The sequence below is a fragment of the Labeo rohita genome, chromosome 7 (assembly GCF_022985175.1).
Source record: "Labeo rohita strain BAU-BD-2019 chromosome 7, IGBB_LRoh.1.0, whole genome shotgun sequence".
In the NCBI taxonomy this organism is placed as follows: Eukaryota; Metazoa; Chordata; class Actinopteri; order Cypriniformes; family Cyprinidae; genus Labeo; species Labeo rohita.
Genome location: NC_066875.1, coordinates 17,933,798 through 17,955,561, shown reverse-complemented (window position 1 = coordinate 17,955,561; position 21,764 = coordinate 17,933,798). Strand labels below are relative to the sequence as shown.

General features: G+C 35.9%; 1 protein-coding gene across 3 annotated transcripts; it reads right to left on the bottom strand.

Moving 5' to 3' along the window:
• Positions 1 to 1,010: 1,010 nt before the first annotated feature.
• Positions 1,011 to 20,636, bottom strand: znf280d (zinc finger protein 280D). Of its 3 annotated transcripts, XR_007828100.1 has the most exons (19): positions 20,543 to 20,636; positions 19,761 to 19,920; positions 19,467 to 19,693; positions 18,154 to 18,256; positions 16,649 to 16,882; positions 15,902 to 15,949; positions 15,714 to 15,799; positions 13,054 to 13,280; positions 9,227 to 9,384; positions 7,974 to 8,074; positions 7,749 to 7,895; positions 5,996 to 6,130; positions 5,657 to 5,868; positions 5,389 to 5,529; positions 5,246 to 5,308; positions 5,027 to 5,145; positions 4,888 to 4,915; positions 4,571 to 4,819; positions 1,926 to 2,058 (listed from the first exon to the last, which is right to left on the bottom strand). XR_007828100.1 is itself a non-coding variant. In XM_051115183.1 (18 exons), the coding sequence occupies exons 2-18, from the start codon at positions 19,918 to 19,920 to the stop codon at positions 1,644 to 1,646; spliced, it is 2,604 nt and encodes an 867-aa protein (XP_050971140.1). In that variant the 5' UTR covers positions 20,543 to 20,636; the 3' UTR covers positions 1,011 to 1,643. The 3 variants fall into 3 exon arrangements, 2 of the variants coding, with proteins under 2 accessions (XP_050971140.1, XP_050971141.1); XM_051115183.1 differs by lacking the exon at positions 4,571 to 4,819 and having other exon boundaries at positions 1,011 to 2,058; XM_051115184.1 differs by lacking the exon at positions 4,571 to 4,819 and having other exon boundaries at positions 1,011 to 2,058; positions 16,649 to 16,879.
• Positions 20,637 to 21,764: the final 1,128 nt, after the last annotated feature.

The following is a 21,764-nucleotide window of genomic DNA, read 5'->3' as shown; positions in this document are numbered from 1 at the left end:
GAACCTTCTGCCCAGTTCTGAATGCTCTGGACTGGGTTTTCATTAAGGCTATCTCAAAATTTTGGTGCATTGAACTTTTCTTCTACTCTGAAGATGTGTGGCTTGATGCAATTCTGTCTCTAAGCTTTATGGGCCTTTTTATTTTATTTTTTTTGGACGTCAGCACTTGGTTTTTGTTGTTTTATGCATTTTCAGCTGTTAGACCTTTCATTAAGACGTGTGCCTTTCCAAATCATACCTATTGAATTGAATTTGCCATGGGTTAACTTTACCTTAAGTGTAGTGACATGTACATGCAATATGAATGCTCCTGAGCTAAATTTCAACTGTGTCAGATAAGGGTATGAATACTTATGCAAGGGAGCAATTTCATTTTTTTTTTTTTATAAATTTGCAAAGATGTTAAAAAAACCTTTTTTTTTCTTTGTCATTATGTTGTATGCAGTGTTGATGTGGAAAAAAAGTAATTTAAAGCAGTTTAACATAAGGCAACATAAAAGTGAAAAAAAAAAAAGGTGTATGAATACTTTCGCAAGGCTGAATAATGCAATTCATTATATGGACAAAAACACAAAGACAGCTTAAATATCTTTGTGTTCCATAAAAATTAAAAAAAAAAAATAATACTTTTGGGCGAACTGTTTCTTTCAGTGTCCAAATCCTTTCAGAGACATTTTATACGGCATTTATTCACTGCGATTTTGCTTGTTTGCTGGCGTTAGCCCAGCTGAAGGAAAGGTCTGAAAATCTCTGTAATATGCCAATTCAAGATAACAGTGAGCACCTGATAAGATGAGAATCACTGAATCTTCTTTGTTAACCTGTTCTTTGTAGAGAACTTTTCAAAAAACCTGTTCATATAAGTCTCCTCTCATCGCTATTGTTTATTGAACTACACAGAATGATACCACAAGAGGGTGCTGTTCACCAAATCAAGCCCTAAAAAGAAAACATAAAATTGTCTCAGACAAAGGCTGAGATATTATATTTAATAACAGAACTCTAGTGAATATGTTATAAAAGTTTATTACTGATTAAGACAAATGAATGGAATTTCTACAATGCTTTCAGTCTCAATCAATAAGAGAAATGATTCTCAATGCAGGGTCCTAGCCAGATAACGTACATACGACAATACATTAAACACAATCTAAAAAAAAAAAAAAATATCAGGACGCATTTTATCATTCCTAAATACAGTATACTGAGAAATTGCTGAAATTGTTCTTCGTCCTATGAAAACCACCACTTGATCAGGAATCAGCTCCAGGTTGGTTACTGTTGGTTAATGTCTCTCATTCATGATCATCTGTAGAGTCCAAAAAGAGGCCACAAATGTGGACAGGAGGACTTCAAAACAATCGTACGTATAGAAGAACATTCACATTGCTGCCTCTGCAACCCAATTTCAATCTAGAGGGTGCTTCTTTACAAATCTTACATAAGTACAGAAATAATGTACTCATAAAAGTCATGTTTTAACACAGTATGTTTTCATTCCATTTTGGATTAAGAAAAAGAGTTCCTATTAATACATGTTTTATTAAAAATAGGGGAGGAGAGTGAGTCAGCGAGAAACTCTGCTGTTTCTAGAGTCTTGCGGCGCTTTAAGAGATCTCGGTTCTGTTTGTACTGGATTAAAGTTAACCATCCATCTCCACTTGTGAGTTCTCACTAGCGTCGTCCTCAAGGACCTTGGATGGAGTGAGAGGTTCCAGTTGCGAGTCTGTGTTCATAGACTCCGATCCGTCAGTTTTGCAAAGAAAATCAGAGGGAGTTACGCCACCTTCGTCTGTGAGGACAGAAAGGGGGCTGACGGTAGCCTCGGAGGGTGAGTGAGAGGGAAGGCTCTTGGGGGACTCCTCCACCGTGTCATCCTTCACGTCGTCTGGGTCACTTTTGTCAGCTCCAAGAACCTCTGACCCATCCTCCGTTCCGTTGTCCTTGTTTGGTAAAGCTTCCACATCACTGATCTGAATGGGTTCTGTCTCATCTCTAGGAGTATCCGGCTTAATGAGGAGGAGTTGTTGTTTCGAGCCAATGTGGGTCTCCATTGACCTGAATTATGAGGATTATGCAACAAAAAGAGAAAAGTTAAGAAACACGCATAAAGTGACATGATTCTCCATGAAGTTTACGAGATGTAAAGATTGCAATTATTTTAAACATAATAAACATTGCAATTATTTTATTGATTTACCAACATTTTCATTACTGCAATGCGTTTGGAGGTTTTATCTGAGCTTTTTGTAATTCTCATTGTTTTGTAATTCCCATTTAGTGCAGTGGGAAAAAGCTTTTGGACAGTAAGATTCTTCTGCTCACCAAGCCTGCATTTATTTGATCCAAAGCACACCAAAAACAGTCAAAATTAGAAATATTTTTACTATTTAAAATAACTGTTTTCTATATAAATATATTTTTAAATGTGATTTCAAAGCTGAATTTTTAGCATCATTACTCCAGTCACATGATTCTTCAGAAATCATTCTAATATTCTGATTTGTTGCTCAAAAACACGTATAATTATCATTATTATTATTATTATTACTACTACTATGTTAAAAACAGCTTAGTAGAATTTTTTCAGGTTTCTTTGATTAATAGGAAGATCAGAAGAACAACATTTATCTGAAATATAAATCTTTTATAACATTATAAATGTCTTTATCACTTTTGGTCAATTTAAAGCATCCTTGCTAAATAAAAGTATTAATTTCTAGAATTTATTTTCTAAAAAAAATTATGCTGACTCCATACTGACTTTGAATTGTATAGTGTATGTTACAAAAGCTTTTTATTTCAGATAAATGCTGATCTTTGGATCTTTCTATTCAAAGAATCCATAAAAAAAAAAAAAAAAAAAAAAAAAAAAAGTACTTAACTGTTTTAAATATTGATTTAAAGTAAGTTTCTTGAACAGCGAATCAGCATATTCGAATGATTTCTGAAGGATCATGTGACACTGAAGACTGGAGTAATGATGCTGAAAATTTAGCTTTGATCACAGGAATAAATTACATTTTAAAATACACCACCGTTCAAAAGTTTGGGGTCAGTACATTTTTATTTTTTCTTTCTTTCTTTTTTTTTTTTTTTTTTTTTTTTTTTTTAAGAAATTAATACTTTTATTCACCACGGATGTATTAAGTTAATAATTAAAAGTTTATTAAAAGTTAATAATAAATTTACATTGTTATAAAATATTTATATTTTGAATAAACACTGTACTTTTTAAACTTGTTATTCATGAAAGAATCCTGAAGAAAAAAAAAAAAAAAAAAAAAAAAAAAAAAAAATCACAGGTTATATAATAATATTTGGCAGCACAACTGTTGATATTATCCAACATTGATCATTCTAATAATAAATCCGCATATTAGAATGATTTCTGAAGGATCATGTGACACTTAAGACTGGAGTAACAGCTGATAAAAATTCAGCTTTTCATCACAGGAATAAATTCTATTTTAAAGTATGTTAAAATAAAAAACATTATTTTATATTGTAAAAACATTTTGCAATATTACTTTTTTTTTCTATATTTTTAATCAAATAAATGCAGCCTTGATGAGCATAAGAGACTTCTTTAAAGACTATTACAAGTCTTACTGACCCCAAACTTTTGAACGGTAGTGTACATTCAAATAGAAAACAGTTATTTTAAATAGCAAACGTATTTCACAATATTACTGCTTTTGCTGTATTTTGGATCAAATAAATGACATTAAAAAATAATAAAAAAAAAAATAATCTTACTGTCCAAAAACTTTTGACTGGTAGTGTAATTTATGCTTATTTAAATAAATCATTGTATTAAAGGCATTACAACACTACTATACAACCATCATAATACAAACTCCACATTACAGTAATGGAAATGATTTTTGGGGGGCAATGAAAATTTCTTTTGTGATTTTGATGGTACTCAACTGACGAACATAAGTCCTAACAAACTAGACATGAAAAAGAATTCTGAAACCTTATGTAAGATGTCTAAATATGTAACGATTTCTTTATTTTGATTTAATTATTTAGGGTTATTTTAAATAAGAAAATGACAGAACAAACACAAATATTCTCCAACTTGCCTTTACAACCACTGAGCTTTTCTATGTGGTCCACATTAATAAGAATGTGCTCTGCAGCCTTAATTAATGCAAAAACTCCTGTTTTAATTTAAGCAAGGTCTCCCGAATACCACTTAATAGGCATCCCAATTAGACTAATGAAAAAATAGAGATAATTTTTTATAATAAACGATATTTCCAAACAATTCATAGGTCAGAGGGTTTGTATTCACACCCCTGTTTCATCAGAAAAGGTAATTTGTCTCAATCAGGCAAGCTACACTTCCCAGTCTATTTTTACTCTCCTCTCTCACAGCTCTAACCTCTACATTTAACAAAAATACAAATAAGCATATGGTGTCATTGTACACCAATACATCATGTGTTTAACAATGAGAGCATACCAGAACACAGAGAGTTACACCACCAACTTTTTAAAATGGAAACAAGCTTTAACAATAAACAAGAATGAGACTTTTAAACTGAGAGAAAACCCTCACCTTGGATCTGATCATCCCTAACCATACTTGAACTGATCATCTCTTCCTCTTTACCAATTATAAACATGAATGGACATCAGAAGGTATCTGGTTTCAACAGCTGAAAGATGTCAGTACAGACCATTTTTCAAGTTCAAGTCCACCAATGTTAATCTACTCCTGTCTGGTTTGTTTGTTGGACAAAAATTGCAGATTCTGCATTATGACTGGTCAGATCATCTGTCAATCAAACTTCCGGCGAAGGGTCAACTACATGCAAAAAACAGTTGAAAACATATTGAAACCAATAAATAGCCAACGATACGAACAACTCATACCTGTTCATTTTTGATCCTCCATTGGTAACTTTAAAGAAAAAAACAAAAAACAAAAAAAAAGGTATGCAAGTAAGAAAACCTGACATCACAAAGAGAAAATAAATATTTTTTGCAGTGGGCTGATGTTCAAGCGTCATACCTGGCTCCATGATGACCTGGCAGGAGTGGTTTGGCCTGCTGAGCAAATGTTCGGTCATCTGGTCAGCGCCAGAGGCGTCTGCCAGAAAGTCACACTTGAGACACACCAGTGTTAGACTCCTTGGACAAAAGAAAAAAAAAAAATCATTTTCTGCAAGACAAGTATAACACAAACAAACCTCTTTTACAGTAAACTGTCACATACTAGATTCAAACCTACCGCAAACCACGTGGAGGCTTCTTCACTTTCCCAAACCGTACTTTTGAAGAAGTGCTGTGAAACCTGCAGATGAACAGAACGCTATGTAGAGATCTGGTTACATTCAATTTGGAATTGTTCATTCATCCAAGTTTTCCCCTTACCTGACCATATGCTGTCTGAAGGCTTTCTGGCAACTTGATCTGAACTTGCATAAATTGCACCTCAGCGATAAAGGATAATGAACATAAGGGTCCGTAACCTCTAAGAGACACTCAACACACTTATTTCCTCCACTTGGAAGTCTGTGAAGAATAAATATTTGTTAACATAAAATAATAGGCTGTGACATTATTAAAACAATCCGTAAGGATACTTTATGTGTATGCTAAGATATGTGCACAGCATGCATGCAGTAAATTTCATCCTCACTTTAAACCTTTAAGCTCATTATTCTGGATGGTTCGGTTCCAGCTGAACTGGTTTGTGGTCTTTGCCTTTCCTCCATTTACATTTGGTTTGGTTGTGTTTGCTGGCACTCTAACAGGTTGTTTGGTCGTTTCAGGACTTGTGGGTATGATGTAGGCTTTGCTTGAAGTTTCTGAACACATTGGAGTACCAGAAACCGAGGCCCGAATCGTCACCTAAAAAGATTAAATAACGCTATTGACAAGTATAGTCTCAAATCATTTGTGATTCCATTTTCAAATTCTATAGTTTATGTTATATAGTCCAGATTACATGGTTATATCAATTTGGGTTCAAGCAGACCTTGGTTCCTGGAGGCAATCCTTCAAGGTTTCTAGGCTTCCTGTAGGTTCGATGGAAGTGTGTTTTGTGTTCCACTTTTTCCTTATAGGTGAGGAAATTTAACCTGCACTTTCCACACCTTTGAATTCCTTTTTTCTAGAAAATGAAGCAAAAGAAACAACATATACAAAGTTAAGTGACAAATATTCAGCAATTAAATCATGCATTTAAAGGAAAAGCTCACTTCCAGAACAAACAAAAAAAAACAAAAAAACAGATAATTTACTCACCCCCTTGTCATCCAAGATGTTCGTGTCTCTTTCTTCAGTCGTAAAGAAATGATGTATCTTGAGGAAAACATTCCAGAGTTTTTCTCCATATAGTGCACTTCAATTGTGCCCGCAAGTTTGAACTTCAAACGCAGCTTCAAAGGGCTCTAAACGATCCCAGCCGAGGAAGAAGGGTTTTATCTAGCAAAATGATTGGTTATTTTCTACAAAAATTGCAATTTATATACTTTTTAACCTCAAATGCTCATGAAAATGTACAATGTATATACTTTTTAAACCTCAAACGCTCGTCTTGACTATTCGCTGCGATGCGCATGTGAACCCTAATGTTAGGGTATGTCTAAAAACTCCCATGTCATTTTCCCCTCCAACTTCAATATTGTCCTACATCGCCGCAGAAGTACCGACCCAGTGTTTCCAAAGTGAACATACCAAGATCATCAAACGGCCTTAAAAAAAAAAAAAAAAAAAAAAAAAAAAAAACAAAACAGGTAAAACAGCGATATAGGACGATTTTGAAGTTGGAGAAGAAAATGAGATGGGAGTTTTGAGACATACCCTAACTGTCTTGACCCGGGTTGCACATCACATGCGCGTCGCAGAGAACAGACAAGACGAGCGTTTGAGGGCAAAAAAGTATATACACATGGTACATTTTTTTGGAAAATAACCGATCGTTTCCCTAGATAAGACCCTTCTTCCTCGACTGGGATCGTTTAGAGCCCTTTGAAGCTGCAATAAACTGTATTTTGGAAGCTCAGACTCACAGGCATCATTGAAGTCCACTATATGGAGAAAAATTCTGAAATGAACCTTATGTTCACAACTGAAGAATCAATCATGAAAATCTTGGATACAAGGGGGTGAGAAAATTTTTGTTCTGGAAGCGAGTATCATTAATTTTATTATTAATGGTGAATATTATTAATATTATTGTTAAAAACAAAATCAACAATATTAATTTAAAAAAAAAAGAGTTCAGGACTTTTTTTATAATTGGAAAATGCCATGAACTTGGATTTAACTTGGTGGTCTCCAATTTGCATCATTCCACCACCATGTGCACCATTTCATCTGTGGGTTTCACTATTGTTTTTGTTACAAATCTTGCTTTTGGCCAATATGACTCGTGGTTAATCTGGTTTGCTGTTGCCAGGGAGAAGCCCATAAGGAGAAACCAAGGAAGGTGAATAGAGTAAGCCGCCACTGTCAGCCTGTTATATATTGCACCAAGGTGTTCGGCAGACAACCAAATCAATCCAACCTTAGAGTGAGAGCCAATGGGGCAGCACACAAATGAGTTGCACATTGTGCTGACTTCAGATCAGTGAAGTCTCCAAATCCACAGACAAAGAGACAGATGATGTCTTATCCAAGAACATGTCAAAAAGACTCATGTACACAGTCTTTGGTTTAAATTAGTAAGCAAGTAGGCAATAAATCCATTTCCAAGTGGAAACACACATATGAGGTAATACACTCACTTGATGTCTCATGTAGTGTTGCATGTACATATGGCCACTGCGGAGGACTTTCAGGCAAAAGGGACAAAGCAGGTCTTTAGTGTTTTCATGAACAGTGCGGAAATGGTTATCCACATCGGAGAAGAAGGACGACCTGTAGTTACAAACCTTCAAGAGAGCAAAAACCAAGTGAGAAGCAAGTAATTGAAACAAAAAGAGTAACACAGAGCAACGATAAGGATTTACCTGACAGGCATAGGGCATCTCTCCAGGTTTGTGATTGTCCCTCATGTGCTCCAGAAGCACTTGCTCCGTCTCAAAAGCCAATTCACATATTTTACAGTTGGCTGGGGAAAGAAAAGATAACAATACACTTATAATATATCTAAACCATCAACTTACTCCCCTCTGGTGAAATACTCTCATTCCAGTTATAAAATCACTTACTATTTTTCCATAACCTCAAGCCCTCCAGGGAATTTTCCACTTTAGTTTGAAAATCACAATGATGTGATGGGAACATACTTCTGCCCAATGCTTTTGGGCAGAAGTATATTCCCATCACATCGTGTATGTTCCTTTTTTAGCTTTGGTAGTGTAAAATATTCAGTTTGGTGTAAAATTGATGCTTTATGTATTATATCATTCTCATTTAACCACAGAAAATGTCATTTTGTAGCCTAAGTTTTAGTTAAATGACTTGTGTAGACAAATTTGTGGCTTAAAGGAAAAGTTCACTTTCAGAACCAAAATGTCTTTTTTCAGTCATTAAAAAAAGTGTTTTTTTGAGGGAAACATCTCAGGACTTCTATGGTGCCCGCGAGTCTGAACTTCCAAAATGCAGTTTAAACGCAGCTTTAAAGGGCTCTAAATGATCCCAACCTATTGGTTATTTCCTAAATAAATTTACAATTTATATACTTATCAAACTCAAATGCTTGTGCATGCGTACTCTGTGCACCTCCGGTTCAAGACAGTTTTAAAGTCCACTATATGGAGAGAAATCCTGAAATGTTTTCCTCAAAAAACAATTTCTTTACAACTAAAGACAGACAGACATGAACATACTGGATGACAAGGGGGTGAGTAAATTATCTATTTTTGTTCTGGAAGTGCACTTCTCCTTTAAGATCTATTCACATTAAGGATAATAAGTATCAAGCTTTAATAATCGTTCTAATACTGTGAGAATAACCACATCACAACTGTAATTATGACAGAGGAAAGATACTGTTGGAATCACCTTTTTGATTTTTCATCTGATTAACAATAAAAACACTGACAGCCAATGTGAACCCACCAGACTTTAAAAATATTGATAATTCAAACCTGAAAACGACGACAATACATTGCACACTTGTAACAAACAGAACGTTGGTGCGGACACTGATATAGTTATCGTTATAGTTGTTGTTCTTAGTGTAAACAGGCCTTTATTCTGGCCGAGAACCACCCACTTAGAAAGGAAACAACCCTGTGACTAAAATATTGAGACTTACTAGTGGACTCAAAGGGACTGTGTGCACTCTCTATGTGACACTGCAGTTGAAAAGGAGTTGAATACTGTCGGTAACAATGTTGACATGTAGTGTGACTCTCCCAGCTCTCACTGTTCTGCTTCTCCAACTCCAGATGATGTTTCATGTGGTTCATGAATCTGAGAGAGAGGAAATCAGAGGGTTAAGGAATGGATATGACTGGCATCTCACTAATATTTTTTACATAGTGATTGAAGGATCAGAGGGCCACATCTTTCAGCAGGTGAGTGTTAACAGCCCCCAGCAACCAACTCCCTTCTAAAGTATTGACCTGTCAACTCTGACACATTCACAATTATCACTCATAGTGGGGCAGACTCCTGCGGCATTAGCAATGACCCCAAAATTTTACTCCGCAAAGGCAAAGCCACATATTGAAAACACTGTTTATTATAGATGGCGACTGTCTAAGGATCTCTTAAAGGGCTATTTTACCCAAAAATGAAAGCTCTGTCATTAATTAAGCACCCTCATGTCGTTCTAAATGACATGCCCGTAAGACTTCTGTTCATCTTCAGAACACAAATTAAGAGAGACTAAATCATATCATTTTAGCCAACTAAATCTACTGTAGATTTAGTTTTCGAATCCACTCAGCCGATCTCTGGGTCTAGCGGTAGCACTTTTAGCATAGCTTAACATAGATCATTGAATCTGATTAGACCGATAGCATCTCGCTCAAAAGTGACCATATATTATGACAATATTTTTCCTATTTAAAACTTGACTCTTCTGTAGTTACATTGTGCACTAAGACTGACGCAAAATAAAAAGCTGTGATTTTCTAGGCGGATATGTCTAGGAACTATACTCTCATTCTGATGTAATAATCAAAGAACTTTACTGCCGTACCAAGGGGGCGCAGCGCCTAAAAGTGACCGCCACTAAGTTTATGTAGATGCAGAGTTGCAGCCGGCAGAGTTGACAACCTCCTGCACCCATGGTCCAGCAGCAAAGTACCTTGATTATTACGCTGGAATGAGGAGTATAGTTCCTAGCCATATCAACCTAGAAAATCGCAACTTTTCATTTTTCATCTGTCTTTATACACAATGTAACTACAGAAGAGTCAAGTTTTAAATAGGAAAAATATTGAAAATCTTTGGTCATTTTTGAACGAGATGCTAACGTTCTAATCCGATTCAATGATATTTGCTAAGCTATGCTAAAAGTGCTACTGCCAGAAAGTGATTCAGTCAAGAGCAGTGAGTGATTTTCTGTCTTTCTTTTGTTGCTTGATTAACAGCCACAACAGCAACTAAATTATGCTGCTGTCCCTTTAAAACCAAATGCACAGATGCAATGTACTGATACACATCCGATATTCTCCCATCTGTTTACGTTCACCTAAGACGCAACAGAGTGTTTACATGAATACTAGTCAAAACGGACAATTCAACATCATTTTCTGTGTATTTCTTCATTCACGAGACACGAAAGAGTACTCACGCACTGTGCGGCGCTGCTTTGGTGTGCACACTCAGAAAACCGAACCGAATTGAGTTCTCTTTTGCGTCGTCAAATTTATCCATGTCTGCTCTTTTCTTACTTTCAGATATCAACATTTTTGAACGTTTTATGAAACGTCCAGCAAATGTATGGTGAATAAAAAAATAAAAAATGTTAATTGTCAATTAAATTAACACTGGTTCAAGCCCTAATAAGGTAGTAAGGACATTGATAAAATAGCACATGTGACATCAGTGGTTCGACCGTAATTTTATGAAGCTACGAATATACTTTGTGTCCCAAGAAAACAAAAACAATTTTTCAACAATTTCTTCTCTTCCATGTCATTCCTCAATGTGCGTACCACAACGCACACATTAAAGTAATTTAAAGTGCTAATAAAGTCATTGTTTTTGTTTCCTTTGCACATAAAAAGTATTCTCGTAGCTTCATAACATTAAGGTTGAACCACTGATGTCACATGGACTATTTTAACTATGTCCTTACTACCTTTCTGCGCCTTGACGTTTCAGTGGTGTTGCTGTCTATGTACGACTCTAGGATTTCATAAAAAAATATCTTAATCTGTGCCCTGAAGATGAATGAAAGTTTAACGGGTTTGGAACGACATGAGAGTGAGAAATTAATAACAGAATTTTAATTTGTGGGTGAATTATCCCTTTAAATGACTAATAAAATAAGAAAATAATGTTCACACTAAAGCTTCAGCAAGCCCCGGAAGGACTGATAAACAAATCACAAACGTTTACTCAATGAAATGAAACCCAATGTTTACGTCACCTCTTATCTATTCTGTGTGTGTGTGTGTGTGTGTGTGTGTGTATAGAGATTTCTGCAAAAAGAGGCAGTAAGTGTGACACTCCCAACCAAAATCGAGTTGTTCCAAGTCAGCTTGTGGTAAGAGTAAGAAGGCATTGGGTACACCTGCAACATGTGACATTAATGACACTCTTTAAAGTAAATGCCCTGCTCCACAAACAGCTGCCGTCTTGGGAGACCTCAGTCTGACACAAGCGGGAGCGCCGTTGACAAAGGTGTGACAACGAAACAGGAAAGCCTTTGATGTGTGAGGAAATGAATGTCAAACAGATGTACAACATTCAAACAGGTAAACCACTACAAAGTATCTGTTCTCTCAGGAGTGGAGTTTCCTTTTGCTTTTCAAAAGGCACCTAAAAATAGACACATAACATCCTCTGAGAATCACGTAGTTTCAGATGCTGCAACCAAAGTTCGCATCCTATTTTTGAAACAGGTCACACTCCAGCTTTATCTATAGATTACACTGGATTTTCAAGATACAAATGAGCAGTACATGAACTATCAACTCATCATAAACCATAATTCATCAAACACGTCTGAAGGGAAGGGAAAATGCCAAAGTTAAAGCAGCTAATGTTCAGCATCCTTTGGGAATACAAAATAAAACTCACGCACAGTTAAATATAATTAGCCAAATTACAAACAAACGCCATTAAAAGTCACCTTTGAACCGTGCGAGGCCTGTGCGTGTGTACTCAAGAAGCATTTGAGCTCCCAAGGGTTTTCGAGAGATAAATTAGCAAATATTCTACTTAAAGTTCATGTTCTAACTGTGCATAATAGCCATTATAATACCGGCAATTATACAGTGCTTCTTCTTTGTTTAATGATGTGATGCACAGGCTGCCTCTATCCTCTCTGCCTCACCTGCCATCAGCGCCCTGACGTTGAGCGGCCAATTTTTCAGTCAGCACGTTCTGCAACCTCAGCTCCCCTAATAGGGATTTTTATGCGGCTGAACTATGACCCCCGCTGCCAGAACTTGGGGTGCGCCGCAAACGCGCCGCCCCATTAAAAGGAGCTTACTGAGGCTTTTCTCACGCCGTGGCTGAGTAAAGTTATTTAATCACAGGAACAGTTCTTATAGCAGCCAAACTACCCACCATTATTCATCTGGGGCCCCTAGAGGGAGCGGGGGTCTGATAATGTCATCCATCTGAGGGGGAATCCAGTGATGGGGTCTCTCTTTCTCTAACTATTGCTCTCTCCATCTCTGGGCTTCTGTAGCTAATGGCTCTCATGAGCAATGTTCCCTCTAAGCCGCATGCGTGATGTTGCTCTTGCACAGACCAAAACAATTATACCAAAAAAGGAGACTTAAATGACTGGGGTTGTTTGAATCGTTTTCATTCGTGACAAACTAAATTGCAGCTACCCTGGCTAAAGTCTACAGAGCTTCAACCACCTCTCCACCTGACTTGACTGATTAAAGATCGTACTTAAAAAAAATAATAATTAAAAATTGTGTAACCTGATAGGAGGTTTCAAACAAATACCTGATATTGTTCTTGAGCAGTTTTAAACAGCTGTTGCACTTGAAGGTGGTGAAGGACTTGAATTTGGAAATCAGAGCTGGATCCCCTTCACTTTTCCCATAGTAGAAGTCTGAAACCAGCATGATGAGTTTGCCTTTGTCAGACTCAAAGACTTTTGGTGCACAGCCTTGTTTGTCAGGCTTCGATGTTGAAGGGAACACAGAGTCCAACAATTCAGGGCAGCACAGCTGAAAGAGGAGGAAAAGAGTGTCATAACATCTCAATACCGCTTTTCAGCTGTGGAATTAATAAAGTACATCAGTCTCTACAACAGGAATTGCCAATCTTTTTGACAACAAATGCTATTTTTAATTTTTCTAGTTAATCAGTCATTAGAGGCTCAAACTAGGGCCTGATGCAAGAAAAACCTAGAGATTCTGTATAATATATTTTACGTGCAATGTTTTTATGTGAATAAATGCCTAGATTAGATCGGTTCATCATAAATGTCTTTACAAACTTTGGTTCTGTACAATTAATGGACAGAAATGATGAGAGAAAATTTCTTCATCTGTGGTCCGTAGATGTATTAAAGGATTTACGAGTCCTTACAAGTCATTACGAGTTTAAAGACATGAGGCGGAGTAATACACACTACCAGTCAAAAGTTTCTGAAAAGTAAGATTTTTCATGTTTTTTAAAGAAGTCTCTTCTGCTCACCAAGCCTGCATTTATTTGATCCAAAATACAGCAAAAAAATGAAATATTTTTACTATTTAAAATAGCTGTTTTCTATTTGAATATATCTTCAAATGTAATTTATTTCTATGCTTTCAAAGCAGAATTTTTAGCATAATTACTTCAGTCATGTGATCCTTTAGAAATCATTCTAATATTCTGATTTGCTGCTCAAAACATTTATTATTATTATTATTATTATTATTATTATTATTATTATTACTATTAATAATAATAATAATAATAATAATAAGTTGAGCTGAGTAGAATTTTTTAGTTCAGAAAAACAGCATTTATCTGAAATAGAAATCTTTTGTAACATTATAAATGACTTTCTCATCACTTCTGATCAATTTAAAGCATCCTTGCTAAATAAAGTATTAATTTCTAGAATTTATTTTGCTGCATTTTGGATCAAATAAATGAAGGATTTTTGAGCAGAAAAGAAAAACATTAAAAATCTTACTGTTCAAACACTTTTGACTGGTAGTGTATGACAGAATTTTTATTTTTGGGTACGCTATCCCTTTAAGAAATGTCTTACAAAGGGTTTGCACCGACGTCACGTTTTAGTCAGTTACCCGATCCCAGCTGAGGAAGAAGGGTCTTATCTAGGGGTCTTGAGGTTAAAAAGTATATAAATTGTAATTTTTTTTTTAGAAAACAACCGATTGTTTCCAGATAAGCCCCTTCATCCTCGGCTTGGATCGTTTAGAGCCCTTTGAAGCTGCATTTAAAATGCATTTTGGAAGTTCAAACAAGGGGGCACACAAGCACTCTCATTATATGGAGAGAAATCCTGAAATGTTTTCCTCAAAAAACAATTACTTTACGACTGAAGAAAGACATGGGACATGACAAGGGAGTGAGTACATTATCTGTACATTTTTGTTCTGGAAGTGAACTACTCCTTTAATGTACTACTGAAGATGTTGTTCTACTAATTTATGATGTCTAAACCATGGAAAAAACGTGTGGAAGCTGTTAATATATGACAAACTGAAGTTAATACAGGGTTCAATGCTAAGTAGCGATAGTGCTTCCTTGGATAATGCTGTACACAAAGCTGCGCTACGCTTATTAACACTGCTTGATAATGCATTATACAGATGCTAGATGAAAAGAAAACGCCATGCAAACTTTTCTGAAAACAGACAGTTCCCCTCAGAGATGCATTCATATAAACTCCTACCCCCAATTAATTATTTAGGACTTTCCTCCAAAATTTTGTGCATTGCAAACAATGAGATTGATCTGCCTGCTACAGTATTTTATTTTTGTAACCGTCTTCAGGGTTTCTGGCCTCTTTTAACAGCCTTTTACAGACTAAATATAATAACGTAATATTTCCATACAAATTACATTTTGGAACATGAATGCAGTGCAGTAAATGTATAAGTTGCACAGGTCCATAGGGCAGTCCATATTGTCGAACCCTGTAAATATGTCATAAATATCAGTACGATCTGCCTCCTTCTTATAGTGAGTTACTTTCGTTCCATCATTTTTTCCATCAAGCCCATGCACGAGTTCCATTCGGTTCAATGGCATTGTTTACATTCAGTGCCACCGCAATGGCCGACGTCCGGATTGATGACGCAATGTGAAAACTCTATCCTTCATTTTATAACACTGCACAAGCTGACATCTCATTTACTCAAGGAATCATTCTAAGAGGAAACAGTAACCAAACAAAAGCCAACCAAACTACATAACCAGTGTGTGCATGAGTAGCACTGCAGTTTACTTAGTTCTCAACTGAAGTGCTTGACTTCCCACACAGCTCATAACTAAATAAAACAGGCTGCAGGGCAATGAAGATGATGACACACTACAGATGTAATAACAGACTATGTTAATATTGAGATGTAACGCTGCCTGACTGAACTCGATAAAGCTGTTGCTAACACAGGAAACAAAAAAAGATAGCGGAACATACCAACCTTCATATGGTTTTTTAAAGGCTGAAGGCAAAACACATTCTGACACCTGGGACATTTCTTTGTGAAGGAGAAATCATTTTCTCCAGCTGTCAAAGAAGGAAAAAAAAGATTAAAAGATGAACAGAGATTGTTGCTTCTGGAAATTCTGCAACACTTACTGGACAAAAACCTACCCATGTCAAGCTTACCTCTTTTGGACCCACTGTAGTTTGTGTCATTTATCACTGTGCCATTATCTGTGGACATTAAAAGAAACATCCAATCAAGTCTCAGTCTTTAAAGATTTTTTTTTTTTAAAAAAAGGTTGTGTCAAACACAACTTTCACACCTTTCAGAAAAGTAAGAGGGGCTTTAGGATTTTCTAAGAGTTTTACTGTATTTTTGCAATCGATTATTTTTAATACTCTAAAAAATGCTGGGTTCAGCTTGTTGGGTCATTTTATTTTTTTATTCTTATGTAATTATTTATTTATTTAACCCAGGTAGTTTTTCTGCACTCTAAAAACAGCTGGGTTATTTTTCTAACCCAAATGCTGGGTTTAGCTTGTTGGATCATTTTATTGGGCTATTTTTTAATATTTTTTACCCAGTTGCTAGTGGTTTTTCTGTATAAAACCCAACAAGCTGGGTCAAAATAACCCAGTTCTGTTCAATATTTACCCAGCGCTGGGTTGCCAAATAACCCAGAAATGGCTATTTTTAACAGAGCACTTTTTAGAGTGTGGACAACAAATAAATCTCATTTTGGTGCGGTTTAATCGCAGTTGCTCAATCAACAAAAAAAATTATGATGGGTGGGTGGCAACCATAATCTGGCACGATGGTGGGTGGGTGGTAATTACAAAACTTGGTTATAATACTATCACTTGGGTAAATAACACACTAACCTAGAAATAGGTCTACTGGGAAAGTAGTGAATAAACACACAGGCTTACCTCTGGCGTTCATAGTTTGTAGGGATAAAGTTTTGGGTTTAGCTAGTGTTGCTGGGATGATGCCCTGTGTATTTTGAGAGACTGAAGAAGTTCGGGACTGAGATGAATGGGTAGCCGGGACTTGTACGTTGGACAAGGTCACCACATTGTCCTGGATATGCTGTACTTGAGGCCTGTGAATGACCCCCGGCTTTGGTGCGGCACTGACTTGCGGCAAAATCTGCTGACCTGCTGCTTTGGAAACAAACACGAAATGTAACAAAGGACTTACATAACAATTCAACTCATTAAAGGGGTAGTTCACTTCTAGAACAAAAACTGACAGATAATGTACTCACCCCCTTGTCACCCAAGATGTTCATGTCTGTCTTTCTTCAGTTGTAAAGTAATTATGTTTTTTGAGGAAAACATTTCAGGATTTCTCTCCATATAATGGACTACTACAGTGCCCCTGAGTTTCAACTTAGAAAATCAGTTAAAATGCAGCTTCACAGGCCTCTAAACAATCCCAGCCGAGGAATTAGAGGCCTATTCTAGTGAAACAATCATTTTTTTTTTTTTTCTAAATAAAAATTACAATTTACATACTTTTTAACCTCAAACGCGAATTATTTTATATATATATATATATATATATATATATATATATATATGTATATATATATATATATATATATATATATATATATATATAACCGATCGTTTTGATAGTTAAGGCCCTTTTTTCTCGGCTGGGATTATTTAGAGCCCTTTGAGGCAGCATTTAAACTGCATTTTGGAAGTTCAAACTTGGGGGCACCATAGAAGTCCATTATATGGAGAGGAATTCTGAAATGTTTTCCTCAAAAAACAATTTCATTTACGACTAAAGACAGAAAGACCATCTTGGATGACAAAGGGGTGAGTACATTATCTGTAAACTTTTGTTCTGGAAGTAAACTACTCCTTTAACATACACTACCTCTCATAAGAAATTATTAGTTATTCAACAAAGACACAATAAACAGATCAAAAGTGACTGCAAAAACATATAATTTTACAAAAAAATGTCTTTCAAATAAATGCTACTCTTTTTATTCATAAAAAAAATTGTGAAAATGTACCACGGTTCCCACAAAATATTAAGCAGCACTGTTCTCAATAATAATAATAATAAATGTTTCTTGAGCACCAAAACAGCATATCAGAATGACTTCTGAAGGATAATGTAACACTGAAGACTGAGGGTAAAAAAAAAAAAAAAAAAAAAAAAAAAAAAATCAGACTGATGAAAATTCAGCTGTCATTACAAAAATAAACTACATTTTTTAAAATACTGCAATAATAAAAAAAGTTATTTTAAATTATAATAATATTGCTATTTTGACAGTATTTTTGATAAAAAAATAAAAAAAACTAAGTCTTGGTGCATATGAAATGTCTTTCAAAAACATTTAAAAATCTTACCAACCACAAACCTTTGAACGTGTACCAAAAACAAAACAACTACACAGACACATATATACCTGGCACAACTGCAAGAGTGGTTCCTGGTGGATACTGTGACCCCAAAGAGCTGATGAACGAGGTGTTGCTGTTAAGATTCTGTGGCGATGCCACAATGTAACCCTGATGAAATTATAAAGAACAAAAAAAAAAAAAAAAAAAAAAAAAAAAAAAAAAAAAAAAGATGATTGAGTACCCTGGTCAAACTCAGCCTATGAGAAAACACATTAAACTAAATTCATGCATATTTAAAGAAGAAATCCACTTCCAGAGTAACAATTTACAAATAATTTACTTACCCCCTTGTCATCCAAGATGTTTATGTCTTTCTTTCTTCAGTCGTAAAGAAATTACGTTTTTTAAGAAAAACATTTCTGCATTTTTCTCCATATAATGGACTGGTATGGTGCCCCAATTTTGAACTTCCAAAATGCAGTTTAAATGTGGCTTCGAACGATCCCAAATGCGGTTGTAAACGATCCCAGCCGAGGAAGAAGGGTCTTACGCAGCGTAACGATCGGTTATTTTAATAAAAAGAATACTATTTATATACTTTTTAATGCCAAAAGCTCGTTTGGTCTTACTCTGCCTGAACTGTTTTTGTTCCGGTTCATGACAGTTAGGGTACGTCAAAAAACTCCCATCTCATGTTCTCCCTCAACTTCAAAATCGTCCTATATCGCTGTTTCACCTTTTTTGTTGAAGGTGTTTGATCTTCTTTGCATGTTCACGTTGGAAAGACTGGGTCGGTACTTCTGCAGCGATGTAGGATGATTTTGAAATGATTTTTGAAGTTGAGAGAGAAAATATGATTGGAGTTTTTCTACATACCCTAACTGTCTTGAACCAGAATACACAGAGTTCAGGGAGAGAAAGACGAGACAAGCGTTTGAGATTAAAATGTATTTAAATTGTATTTTTTAATGAAAATAACCAATCGTTTTGCTAGATAAGACCCTTCTTCCTCGGCTGGGATCGTTTACAACCACATCTGGGATCGTTTGAATCCGCATTTAAACTGCTTTTTGGAAGTTCCAAATCGGGGCACCATATCAGTCCATTATATGGAGAAAGCTGCAGAAATGTTTTCCTCAAAAAATAATTTCTTTATGACCGAAGAAAGAAAGACATGAACATCTTGGATGACAAGAGGGTGAGTACATTATAAGTGAATCTGTTTTGGAAGTGGACTTCTCCTTTAATATTAATGTAAAATGTAACCCTACTATAGGCAGAAAGCAACTCCATCATTGCGCTTAGCATTTCTTCAGCACAAATCAGAGATTTACATCACAGACTTTAACAGAGAAAGCTGAAAAAGAAGCAAAGTTACCTGATTGTTAATTATGATGGGTTGAGGGGTTGTTTGATGTCCTAGAGTTGTGTTGAGAGGGATGAGGATGGGATTTCCTGCTGACGGGGCAGGGCCTCTGACCATGATTGTAGGACCTGTAGCCACCCTAGGTGGGTTCGGCGAAGCTTGCGGAGTCTTTTGTGAAGATGCCAACGTCACAGGTTTTTGAACCGGGACATTCCTCTGGTTCTGCTGGTTAACGGCACCTAAAGAGCAACATCTTAAGTACAAGACCACAACAGAAGTGACAATATGCTAAAAACAGAGTCATACCTTGTCTCGTGTTGGCCGTGGGCTTGGAGCTACAGATTTCACCGACAAATATTGGTTCATCATCATCGTCATCATCAAGATCTATCAGATTGATTTCTGGTATTGCCTTCTGCCATGGCTCCAACTCCTCCTCTTCACACTCCATAAACAGCTCAGACATCTAAAAGAAAAACAAAAGATTTTAGTGCAATGCTGTGTGCTTAATAAAAATTACACCAACAACAACCCACAAATTATATCGTAACCTGGGTTTAGACATACCATCACCTGAATAAAAGCTAGCTGATGTTTGAGACTCCTGCAAAACTGCTATGCTAAACAAGTTATGTTTTAAAACCACATAATCTTTGCTTCGTACATGAAAAAATATATATGTAGACATGCTAATGTTAAGTTTAAAAGCCAACTACAGGCATGCAAAACCTGTGATCCACCTCTAGCAGACTCGAGACTGTTACTGCGGACACAGACCTGCTAATATGCTAATTCAGATTCGGATTTACTCCCAGCTATTACTTAAAACTAAAATGCACTCAAGAAAGAAGTGCATAAATGCTAAGACATCAGAGGTGTTCACACATCGACATAGATTTAGCACGTTATTCAGAAATCCATTAGCAGGCAGGTCGGCTCTGTCTGGATGCTAACATGCTAAAAAGCCAGAAAAATAGCAAGCGGCTGCAGAGAGAAACGGAAAAGCACGCAGAAAATGTTTATTGGCGTTGTTATGAAAACACATATGCAAACATATCAGCTTTAAATAAAGTGAAACTCGGCCTTACCTTTTAAAATCTGTGATTATTTACAAACAACATCAGTGTTGATTCAGACACGCTCACAGCGGCATGAAGCGCGGAGACTCATGGGAAATCAGAGGGGCTATTGTTGAGACCTCACGTCTCTTTTTCTCCTTCTTCTTGTTTAACAGCCGTTCACTCCTTACCTCACGTCTCTTACAGCACCAATCTTTTTATCACCACTTTCAAAAGTCTCAGTTTATGATAACATTAAAATACAGAACACAAAGTAGTTGTGCAGAGAGGAAAGTAAACCAATTATAACTAATACATTAACGAGACACTTAAAACTAGGTCAGAACAAAGACAAACGCTGTCCAACATGTTCTTTATTACTAAAATTACAGTTCATTTGCAAACATTTAAAGGAAACTAATGGATATTAACATAAAAACAACTAATAACATTAAAATAACATTATAAATGTATGAGTAGCCTAGTAGTTTAAACTAACTAAATGGCAAATCAGAACCATAGTGATCATATTTAATTGACTTCTAGTAGAGTTTAATTTGACAAACAGTAACTTTGACAGTTTTGTCTCACCTCTGTTTGTTTTGACCAACAGGTGGCACTATGAGTATTGTGATGGGTTAGGGATGCATGCCCTGTATAAATAATAATGTCATCATCACCAACAGATCATACCTCTCCTTCTTTCATTCAGAAAGTTTGGAGGCAAGACAGTTTTTTGGATGGCTTATATTGTACATCTGTAAGCTGTTTTAGCTCAGTGATGTTAAACTGTGTGTGCAGCCCTTTTGTTCTGTACAGGCAGTTGGTTTGTGGTGTTCTTTTTCCAGTCTCTTGAAAGATCTGTGAATGAACTTTATTAAAGTAGGTTCATGTTTGAATGGACATAATGACGTAATATATATTCCCCTTTTCTGTAGTACTGTAGTTGTACTGAATTTCACTATTTTAGATATCACTGAGTATGAGAATTATGTAAGTGTATTGTAGTTTATATATACAGTCTGTCATAATTAATTGGATCAACGCATTATCAATATGCACTTTTTACAGTTTTACAGTAGGCTACTGTGGAATGATCTATTTGTTGTCAGTAAACTGCTTTCAGTTTTATGGCAAACTTTTTATAGAGTAGTGTAGTCACCCTTAGATAACGACAACCCAGAGAGACTGTTTTCCATTTTACATATTTACTCAGATTTAATCTGTCTCGTCACATATGTAAATAATAGTA